The sequence below is a fragment of the Danio rerio genome, chromosome 14, assembly GCF_052040795.2.
Source record: "Danio rerio strain M-AB ecotype USA chromosome 14, GRCz13ab, whole genome shotgun sequence".
NCBI classification, from domain to species: domain Eukaryota; kingdom Metazoa; phylum Chordata; class Actinopteri; order Cypriniformes; family Danionidae; genus Danio; species Danio rerio.
The window spans coordinates 28,932,501-28,944,759 of record NC_141034.1 but is presented as its reverse complement, the minus strand read 5'-3'; the positions used below and the strand labels follow the sequence as shown (position 1 = coordinate 28,944,759).

The window sequence follows — 12,259 nt, the reverse complement described above, 5'->3', positions numbered from 1 at the left end:
GTCGTTATAACTCAGGCATGCATTATCCGATCTGCCTCAAAATTCACACGTTTGATAAGAGCCCTGACCTGAAAACGTTTACATGCCGATATCCAGATACAGTTATAGCGCCACCTGCTGGCCACAGGAAATGACATGTTTTACATCATAACAAACTCCTCCCACAAATTTTTTCGTATCAGCACCAAATTTGGGTTGTTTTATCCGAAAGCCCTAGCGATGATATATTGTGAAGATCTAGAGTTTTCGCAGAGGGGCGTGTCCGTGGCGGCATGACAAACCTCAAAGCTTCGCCATGGAACAGGAAGTCCTTATAACTCAAGCACACAATGTCAGCTCTGCCTGAAACTTCACATGGTTGATAAACGTCATCTCTTGAACACATCCTCATAACAATAATGAAGTGGGCATGGCAAAATGACTCGACAGCGCCACCTATAAAAATTAAACGGACGAGCCCCTGATCTACGAATCATGCACATGCACGAAAATTGGCACACACCTCAAACATGCCAAAACATACGAAAAAGTCTCTTGGAGCCATAACTCAAACCCAACAGGAAGTCGGATATTTTTAACTTCCTGCGGCAAATAAGTGGCATTTTTGCCATTTCCAGGCGTTGTATCTTAACAAACTCCTCCTAGGGATTTTATGCTATCGACACCAAAATTGGGTTTTGTTATCTAAAGGCCTTGTCGATGTTAAATTGCGAAGCTTTAGAGGTTTTGTCGATGGGCGTGTCCGTGGCGGCCTCGCAAACTTTAACGATTCGCCACAAAACCGGAAGTCATTATAACTCAGGCATGCATTATCAGATCTGCCTCAAAATTCACGTTTAATATAAGTCCAGACCAGAACAAGTTTACATGCCGATATCCAGATACAGTTACAGCGCCACCTGCTGGCCACAGAAAATGTCATGATTTACAAAGTAATAAACTCATTCCACAAATGTTTTCATATCAGCACCAAATTTGGTTGGTTGTGTATCTGAAAGCTCAAGCGATGATATAATATGAAGATCTAGAGTTTTCGCAGAGGGGCGTGTATGTGGTGGCATGACAAACCTCAACGCTTCGCCATGAAACAGGAAGTCCTTATAACTTAACCACACAATGTCCAATCAGCCTGAAACTTCACATGGTTGATTAAATTTATCTCCTGAACAAATCTACATTGCAATATTGAGTCACAGTCCTAGCGCCACCTACTGACAGAAGAAAGTTTGGCATAAATCTGTGATTTTCTCAAGTTTTTTATATATATCAGCTTAAGATATTATTGTTCACTGATTTCTGTCATCCTGAGGCCACCGGGCGGCGGTGAGCCCGGGTGCGAGGTCCCTATCATCGCTGCTTGCAGCTTTAATTATTATTATTCTTCTCTCCAATGAATCGCGATTTTGAGGGGCTAAACAAGCCCGAAAACTCACGCAACTTTGCACACGCCTCAGAAGTGGCGAAAATTTACTTTTTTTATGGTCTTCTGAAGTGGGCGTGGCAAAATGACTCGACAGCGCCACCTAGAAAAATTAAACGGACAAGCCCCCGATCCACGAATCACGCACATGCACAAAAATTGGCACACACCTCAAACATGCCAAAACATACAAAAAAGTCTCTTGGAGCCATATCTCAAACCCAACAGGAAGTTGGATATTTTTGACTTCCTGCGACGAAAAAGTGGCGTTTTTGCCATTTCCAGGCGTTGTATTTTAACGAACTCCTCCTAGGGATTTTATCCGATCGACACCAAAATTGGGTTTTGTCATCTAAAGGCCTTGGCGATGTTAAATTGCGAAGCTTTAGAGTTTTCATCGATGGGCGTGTCCGTGGCGGCCTCGCAAACTTTGACGATTCGCCACAAAACAGGAAGTCGTTATAACTCAGTCATGCATTATCCGATCCGCCTCAAAATTCACACGTTTGATAAGAGTCCTGACCTGAACAAGTTTACATGCCAATATCCAGATACAGTTATAGCGCCACCTGCTGGCCACAGGAAATGACATGTTTTACATCGTAACAAACTCCTCCCACAAATTTTTTTGTATCAGCACCAAATTTGGGTTGTGTTATCTGAAAGCCCTAGCGATGATATATTGTGAAGATCTAGAGTTTTCGCAGAGGGGCGTGTCCGTGGCGGCATGACAAACCTCAACGCTTCGCCATGGAACAGGAAGTCCTTATAACTCAAGCACACAATGTCCGATCTGCCTGAAACTTAACATGGTGGATAAAAGTCCTCTCCTGAACACATCCTCATAACAATAATGAAGTGGGCGTGGCAAAATGACTCGACAGCGCCACCTATAAAAATTAAACGGAAGAGCCCCTGATCTACGAATCACGCACATGCACGAAAATTGGCACACACCTTAAACAAGCCAAAACATACGAAAAAGTCTCTTGGAGCCATAACTCAAACCCAACAGGAAGTCGGATATTTTTAACTTCCTGCGGCAAATAAGTGGCATTTTTGCCATTTCCAGGCTTTGTATCTTAACGAACTCCTCCTAGGGATTTTATGCTATCGACACCAAAATTGGGTTTTGTCATCTAAAGGCCTTGGCGATGTTAAATTGCGAAGCTTTAGAGGTTTTGTCGATGGGCGTGTCCGTGGCGGCCTCACAAACTTTAACGATTCGCCACAAAACCGGAAGTCATTATAACTCAGGCATGCATTACCCGATCTGCCTCAAAATTCACACGTTTAATAAGAGTCCAGACCAGAACAAGTTTACATGCCGATATCCAGATACAGTTATAGCGCCACCTGCTGACCACAGAAAATGTCATGATTTACAAAGTAATAAACTCATCCCACAAATGTTTTCATATCAGCACCAAATTTGGTTGGTTGTGTATCTGAAAGCTCAAGCGATGATATATTGTGAAGATCTAGAGTTTTCGTAGAGGGGCGTGTATGTGGTGGCATGACAAACCTCAACGCTTCGCCATGAAAAAGGAAGTGCTTATAACTCAGGCACACAATGTCTGATCTGCCTGAAACTTCACATGGTTGATTAAATTCCTCTCCTGAAGACATCTAAATGCCAATATTGAGTCAGTCATAGCGCCACCTAGTGACAGAAGGTAGTTTTGCTTATAACTCAGCCACACAATGTCCAATCAGCCTGAAACTTCACAGGGTTGATAAAAGTCCTCTCCTGAAGACATCTACGTGCCAATATTGAGTCACAGTCATAGCGCCACCTGCTGGCAACAGGTAGTTTGGCTTATAACTCAGCCACACAATGTCCGATCTGCCTGAAACTTCACATGGTTGATTAAATTCCATTACTGAAGGCATCTACATGCCAATCTTAAGTCACAGTTATAGCGCCACCTGCTGGCAGTTGGTAGTTTGCATTATAACTCAACCACACAAAGTCCGATCTGCCTGAAAGTTCACATGGTTGATAAAAGTCCTCTCCTGAACACATCTACATAACAACATTGAGTCTGTCGTAGCGCCACCTGCTGACAAAAGGCAGTTTGGCTTATAACTCAGCTAAACAATGTTCGATCTGCCTGAAACTTCACATGATTGATAAGATTCCTCTCCTGGTGACATCTACATGCCAATCTTGAGTCACAGTCAAAGCGCCACCTGCTGAGAGGAGGAGGTTTGGCATAAATCGGTGATTTTCTCAGATTTTTTAAATATAATGGCTTAAATTATTACTGTTCGCTGTTCTCTGTCATCCTGAGGCCACCGGGCGGCGGTGAGCCCGGGTGCGAGGTCCCTATCATCGCTGCTTGCAGCTTTAATCTTCTTCTTCTTCTTCTTCTTCTTCTTCCGCGGAATGAATCGCGGTTTTGAGGGGCTAAACATGCCCGAAAACTCACGAAACTTCGCACACGCCTCAGAAGTGGTGAAAATTTACGTTTATTATGGGTCTCGGAAAGGCGTGTGGCAAAATGACTCGACAGCGCCACCTAGAAAATTTAAACTGACGAGCCCCCGATCCACGAATCACGCAAATGCACGAAAATTGGCACACACCTCAAACACGCCAAAACATACGAAAAAGTCTCTTGGAGCCATATCTCAAACCCAACAGGAAGTCGGATATTTTTAACTTCCTGCGGCGAAAAAGTGTCATTTTTGCCATTTCTAGCCGTTGTATTTTAACGAACTCCTCCTAGAGATTTTATCCGATTGACACCAAAATTGGGTTTTGTCATCTAAAGGCCTTGGCGATGTTAAATTGCGAAGCTTTAGAGTTTTCGTCGATGGGCGTGTCCGTGGCGGCCTCGCAAACTTTAACGATTCGCCACAAAACAGGAAGTCGTTATAACTCAGGCATGCATTATCCGATCTGCCTCAAAATTCACACGTTTGATAAGAGTCCTGACCTGAACAAGTTTACATGCCGATATCCAGATACAGTTATAGTGCCACCTGCTGGCCACAGGAAATGACATGTTTTACATCGTAACAAACTCCTCCCACAAATTTTTTCGTATCAGCACCAAATTTGGGTTGTGTTATCTGAAAGCTCTAGCGATGATATATTGTGAAGATCTAGAGTTTTCGGAGAGGGGCGTGTCCGTGGCGGCATGACAAACCTCAACGCTTCGCCATGGAACAGGAAGTCCTTATATCTCAAGCACACAATGTCCGATCTGCCTGAAACTTCACATGGTTGATAAAAGTCCTCTCCTGAACACATCCTCATAACAATAATGAAATGGGTGTGGCAAAATGACTCGACAGCGCCACCTATAAAAATTAAACGGACGAGCCCCTGATCTACGAATCACGCACATGCATGAAAATTGGCACACACCTTAAACACGCCAAAACATACGAAAAAGTCTCTTGGAGCCATATCTCAAACCAAACAGGAAGTCGGATATTTTTAACTTCCTGCGGCAAATAAGTGGCATTTTTGCCATTTCCAGGCTTTGTATCTTAACGAACTCCTCCTAGGGATTTTATCCTATCGACACCAAAATTGGGTTTTGTCATCTAAAGGCCTTGGCGATGTTAAATTGCGAAGCTTTAGAGTTTTCGTTGATGGGCGTGTCCGTGGCGGCCTCGCAAACTTTGACGATTTGCCACAAAACCGGAAGACATTATAACTCAGGCATGCATTATCCGATCTGCCTCAAAATTCACATGTTTAATATAAGTCCAGACCAGAACAAGTTTACATGCCGATATCCAGATACAGTTATAGCGCCACCCGCTGGCCACAGAAAATGTCATGATTTACAAAGTAATAAACTCATCCCACAAATTTTTTCATATCAGCGCCAAATTTGGGTGGTTGTGTATCTGAAAGCTCAAGCGATGATATATTGTGAAGATCTAGAGTTTTCGCAGAGGGGCGTGTCTGTGGTGGCATGACAAACCTCAACGCTTCGCCATGAAAAAGGAAGTCCTTATAACTCAACCACACAATGTCTGATATGCCTGAAACTTCACAGGATTGATAAAAGTCCTCTCCTGAAGACATCTACATGCCAATATTGAGTCACAGTCATAGCGCCACCTGCTGGCAGAAGGTAGTTTGGCTCATAACTCAGCCACACAATGTCCGATCTGCCTGAAAGTTCACATGGTTGATAAAAGTCTTCTCCTGAACATATCTACATAACAATATTGAGTCAGTTATAGCGCCACCTGCTGGCAGAAGGTAGTTTGTATTATAACTCAGCCAAACAATGTCAGAACTGCTTGAAACTTCACATGGTTGATAAAATTATTCTCCTAAAGACATCTACATGACAATACTGAGTCACAGTCATAGCGCCACCTGCTGATAGGAGGAAGTTTGGCATAAATCTGTGGATTTTTAAAGTTTTTTATATATATCGGCTTAAATTGTTATTGTTCACTGTTCTCTGTCATCCTGAGGCCACCGGGCGGCGGTGAGCCCGGGTGCGAGGTCCCTATCATCGCTGCTTGCAGCTTTAATATTATGTTTAAAATTGTCAAATGTAAGCACTTGGAAAATATTTGTAAAATAACTACAATTTCACAGGAAGACAAATCATTTTGCCCTCAAATGCATGTTTTTATGTAGCACAAACAGCTTAAGTCAAATCATTCTTTACTTTATATATGGAATAATTAATTACTTAATAATAGAATATATGGAATTTAAAACAATAAAGTAAAAAAAAAAAAAAAATCTAAAATCAGTTCAGAAGTGTCTAGTTTGCTTGCTAGTAAAAATGTATTTTAAAAGAATCACAATTAGAATTGGCCATGAAAAAACTAAATCCTTCCACCACTATGTAATCTGTCAGACTTTTACTGCATTTCAACTGAAACTTGTCTACCTGTAGTTTCTGCAGGTTGCTGTTTATGGTGACCGTGCAGATCTGCAGATGTTTCAGGTAGTTTTTCTCTGTGTGCACCATCTCCTCTATTGCCATGAGCTGCCTCTGAGCGGCTCTCTCTCTGGCTGCTGCTTCTTCTGCTGCAACCCTTGCCTTCCTCTCCTCTTCATCCTCTTCTTCCTCTGCAAGCTCTTCTAACGCATTGTCCATCTCTTTAGCTCCTTCCGTCTCCTCATCTACAGTCAGAGTTATATTTGCCTTCAGGGAATTTGCCATGAGACGATCTGAAATGCATAAAGGTTCATTTGTTTTTAGATTTCCAAATAAAAGAAATTGAAAGGACTGAGTCTTTACAAACACTTCAAACAACATTGTGTCATTAGTGCTTGGAGAAAATTACATATTATTATTGTTATTTTCTAAATTGTTATCATCTAAAACTTACAACTTGTATAATTCATTGAATGTCTAGCAAATAAAAAACATCTGCAAAAACCCAAGAAAGGCTAAATTATTTGTTTATTGAATTTACCATAATTTTCAGTTTCAATAACTTCAAGAATAACAATAATAATAACGATAATGTTTTATTTTTACACAGTAGAATATTAAATTATACAATTTCATTTAAAATATTATTAATTCTGTAAAGTGCTTTCCTAAATAGTACCATTTAGCTTTAGCTTACATTTTAGGACTTTAAACATTTGATTTCACAACATATATATATATATTAAATAGATTCAGTTTAAAATGAACTGAAAAATAAAAATAAAAACTTTAGATCCATAACCATGAGTGGACAGATGCATGCTTCACTTTGTCACTGAACATTTGAAAATGTGAAGTCAAATACTTAAGTCAAAGTAAAAATGAATGACTTCCGTTTACTTTGTAGCTGCAATTAGTGGTCAGCATAAACACTCCTTAAGAATGCTATTTGTACTGCAAGAACCCACCCTAAACTTAATCACACATAAAAATAGCTTAAATGAATCATCAATCAAGACTATTACATTACATACAGAAAACAGACTCTGCTGTCACACATATATGGACCACCCATAAAGAGCTGAGTGCTCTGTATTGTAATCTATCAAGAGGGGGTAAAACACCATGTCTAAAGAGCCCCATGCTTCCAATAGATCCTGCAAAGACAGCTTTTGACTGCAGGAACAACTCATTTCATTATAAAGCAATAAATATAGTGATATTTTTCATAGCCAGCATGAAAATTTCATGTTTATTTACTTAGCCTATTTAGTAAATTCTATTTACACCATTTTTTTATTTTATTTATGCCAGCCAGATTTAGTTCTATAAAACCCCCCAAAAAGATGTTTAGCTTCAACTGTTGTCAATGGTGATTTGTAAAATGCTAAATTATGGCCACCAGCCATCTGAGTAAAAAACACACAGGTAATATACAGGCAAAACTAAATGAATACCTATGGCTAGGGCCAGACAGAATCTGTGGACATGTTTAGCTATTTCTGTGCAGACCTATTTATGCAAAATGGTTTTGGAAGAATCACTACTAAAAACTAAATTAATGAAATAAAATTAATACCTTTAATAACTTTTATTTATTGTTTATAACGCAAATCTAATTAGATCCACTTATTTGGTAAACAAAGCAAGTCTCTCATACATCTACCAAGAGACAGAAAATATTACTTTACAAACTATTTTAAATAAATCATATGAACATTTTCAAATTTGTTAATAATATTACTGACATTAATTTAAAAACTAAATAAATATAAATTTACACAAGTAAATAAATGAGCTCGATGGGATAAAAATCTGCGGAAATCTGAGGATTTCTGCACGCACAAATTCTGTGTGGGCCTATCGTAGCTCTTGATGACATGTTGAGGTTTTACAAACCGAAATGACTAGTCTATGCAAGAAACTAAACATTAATTCTTAAATTATTACATTTAACAGCCTTTGCAAATTGTTCTGAGCATATTTACAACAATCATCTTCTAAAATAAGTACATATCATTATGATGATCAGTACACCACAAATGTCCACCTTCTCCACTGTAAACAATGAGCATCAGCTCACAGTGTTGCGCATATATGGTAACATCATTCATCCCTATGCAACATATCATATCAGACAGTGATACATTTGCTTTTATAAAAGTTAAGTTTCTCAATATATTGTCAGGAGCCTCTGGTATTAAATTTGTGTTTTTTGAACTCTCAAATTTTTTATGCATCAATAATGACTCTTTAATGCTCTATTGAAGAAAAAAGATTGTATTTTTGGGTGAACTATCCCTTTAGAATCACAGACCAACAGACCGAAACTAACTTAAGAAAAAAACCTGGGTCAAAGTCTGACAAGGCAAACTTTATGATATTTGTGCAGTCATTTAAAAGATAAAGAAACATTCATATATCATCAACCCTACTTCTACATTTCCAGCTACAACCACATTCATCTTTAAGCACATAAAAATACACTGCAAGTGCAAACCGCATCCGTAGGCATTAACAACAAGCTTGTAGCAAGTGTTCAAGGCCAGCACGCTCAAAGCGAAAACCACAAAGTCAGCATGTAGCACAGAGAGCATACGCTCCCTCTCTGAGAGCTCCAACACTAGTGCTGCACTGCAGTAGAACAAACCCCTACTTAAGGAGTGTAGAAATGACAGGTTTACCACAAGAACAATCCCAAGAAAACAACCAAATGCATCATTACCTTTACAGAACGGGAAGGGCTAACCCTGGTGTTCTTGCGCTGAAAAAAAAAGGAAGAGAGATGGCTGTGGAAAGCCTGACACACACTCTTAGACTGGTGTAAGTTTGTCCACTGAGTCACACTGCAGGGCCTCATGTGGGACGGGTGTGTGAGGAAAGGGGGGATGGGTGGGTCAGCGGGGAGGACTGAGCCGGGGGAGGTGGGATTTTAGCAGTGGGGATCCGGATAGGACCACTGCCGATACACACACTTTGATGAATGCACAGATTGCCTGCAGTAGCCATTGGTAAGGAAGTGACGACTGCACAGGATGAAGCGGATTGGATGGCAGGAGTTCAAGAGCTGGTACACAACACACTTACAAACACACTAGGCAACTGCAGTAAACAAAAGCAACAAAAGCCCCATGTGGGCCAGGAAACAGCTCGCTAACTTGATGGACAGAGCTGTTAAACAGCTAAAGCAATTAACGCAAGTGTTTCGAACACATCCTGATTTAAGTGAGTGAATTTGAGCTTTTAACCACATGTTAGGATACAATTTTTCTCTATAAGTTTTTCAAAGTGCTTAATTAGATCAGTTAACTGGTGCATAGCCTCAATATAGAATATAAAAGAGGAGAAAATATAACATAAATAGCTTTTCTTCCAAGTACTCTTATTATAAGAACATGAGAAAGGAAAAGAGAAAAAGAGAAAAACAATAAAACCAAAACAAATCAGTGAGTGTTTCAAGCTATCCCCGCCCCCCCTTGTATGTGATTGACATCAATAATAATCTAATGTTATATGTTTGATTTCAGGCCCAACTTCGTGCTTACATTCACTTAAAAGATAAATATGTTCTAACCATCAGGTTGGTTTAAAGGTCCTATGAAGTGCTTTGAAATTAGCATTTTTTATTGAATGTTTGGCGTAATATCAAGTGAAAAAGGTAGAGAGGGTAGAGAGGGACATAGAGTAGCTCATCCCCTTTTTGTAAAAATAGCCAATAGTGTTTTGCTTTTATCACAGATCTTCCTGTGAGAGTTGATATCAAGTGCATCAAATGAAAAGCAAATTAAAGGAGCTTAAAGGGGGCAGGACATGTCTAGTAGACACTACACTGTAGCGTGCAAGAATTATTGGAAAAAATGTAATAAACTTTCAAAACTGACTGTTAAAAAAACAATAACCAGAGTAATTAAATAAATGAATAAAAAAAATCACTTTCTGTAAAATGAAACCAAAGTTTGCATTAACACACAAGCATGTGGATATTGAGAGCCAAATTCACACAGATCATAAGCGGTTAAAAGACAAAAGTGTTTTGCCGAACTAAGTCTATTATTATTAAAAAGTGCTCCATTTCATAACAAAGCTCTCAATACAAATTAAAAAATGAAATTTGTTTAAGATCAAATAAAACAGCTGTCTTTGTTTTGTACTAAATGTTATTAACTTTTTGTTATGCATAACAGATTTCATAAGAAACCATAAATTTAGCCTTGACTTTTTTTAGGTAGTTATATTTGTGGTTATTTTAATAAATCAGTGGTACTTAGGTAGCTAAGGTGTTAACATGTATTCATTCATTTTATTTTCGGTTTAGTCCCTTTAGAACCAACAAATTATCCAGCATGTTTTACACACCTCATGCCCTTCCGGCCGCAACCCAACACTAGGAAACACCCAAACACTCTTGCATTTACACACATACACTATGGCCAATTTAGCTTATTCAATTCACCTATACTGCATGTCTTTGGACTGTGGGGGGAAACCAGAGCATCCGTAGAAAACTCACGCAAAACACGGGGAGAACATGCAAACTAGACACAGAAATGCTAACTGACCCAGCCAGGGCTCAAACCAGTGACCTTCTTGCTGTGAGGCGATCGTGTTACCCACTGAGCCACCGTGATACCACTAGGGTATTAACATTATCAGGGAATTCATCATGTGTGTTGCTTTTTGGTTATTCGATTTAAGCAATTGTGCTAACATCTTCAGAATATTGACATTTAAATTTAGCTTACTCCTTATTGCCTCTGACAGTGAAACAATGTCAGAGGCAGTTTAATTATGCAACCTTCAGAATTGGGTGGTGTGTCTACAGGGCATTTGTACTGTTCTCATAATGAAATTTGTGTGACAAGCACGTGGACCTTTTTATACACAACTAAAGTATGTTTTGAGCTTAAGGTCAAGGGTTTGACTCCTTGAGAGCACACACACACACACTTTAAACTTTGTACTTTACATGTACTGTATCTCACTACGGACAAATATGTTCAGAAAATAAGATACAAATATCTTCTGTAAAGTGACGTACTAAATGTTAGTGTGATGGATTTTTATGTGCAAATAATTTAAATGTATGGGTGGATATTTAAGTCTACGCATAATTTGTTGATTGAATTTTGAGATAGAAATATACATCACCAAAGAGAACTATGTAGGTTTTTATGTAAGAATATTAATATATATATATATATATATATATATATATATATATATATATATATATATATATATATATATATATATATATATAGAAATTAATAATAATAAAAGATAAGCAGACATAAACTTTCCACAAGACGTTTAACATTCAGTTCGAAAACTAGAATGTTCTTTAATGCAAATTTTCCACTTCACTGTTAGAAATGTCAAGTCTCACATCCTGTAAGACTGCATTCATATGCTGAATGTGGAAGTTCAGTGAGTGTCTCTGTGTTTTCACACAGTTTATATTAAGTAACAAAACACTACGAACAAAACTACATATCTGGATGGCTTCAACTTTAGTGATTTCACAAAACAAACAAGAAAAAGTTAAAAACTAAATTAGTTGTGGATTTCAATAATGAGTTTTGAGACTAAAACACTTTAAAGTAATTCAAAGTGATACCATATCAATAAACATATCATACATTAGCCCAAATAGCAAGACACTGCAAGCAAAAACAGTCATTTTGATATTTTTTTACCCTGAGCTAAGCCATATCTCCATATTAGAAGCACTCACATTCACCAAACTTTAGCTTTTAATGTATATTGTGAAAAATATGTAGAGGTACATGTTCATACATAACTTGCCAGAATAAATTAATTTTATGCACATTATTCCTGTCTATTTTCTGAAAAAAAAAAAAAAAAAAATATATATATATATATATATATATATATATATATATATATATATATATATATATATATATATATATATATATATATATATATATATATATATATATATATATAT

The 12,259-nt window shown here is 38.1% G+C and overlaps 1 protein-coding gene across 10 annotated transcripts in view; it reads right to left on the bottom strand.

Moving 5' to 3' along the window:
* arhgef37 (Rho guanine nucleotide exchange factor 37) overlaps nt 1-12,259 on the bottom strand; it is an 87,893-nt gene that overhangs the window by 73,846 nt on the left and 1,788 nt on the right. For 5 of the 10 annotated variants that reach the window (XR_015507495.1, XR_015507496.1, XM_087281506.1 and 2 more), the window contains exon 2: nt 6,298-6,581. Coding sequence is in view for 8 of the 10 variants with exons in the window: in XM_087281506.1 (XP_087137632.1) it covers nt 6,298-6,573 (276 nt within the window). In the remaining 2 variants the exon portion in view is untranslated. Of the gene's footprint in view, nt 1-6,297; nt 6,582-9,013; nt 9,151-12,259 lie in introns of those variants that run through there. The other 5 variants (XM_087281507.1, XM_087281505.1, XM_087281501.1 and 2 more) reach the window with 2 other exon arrangements.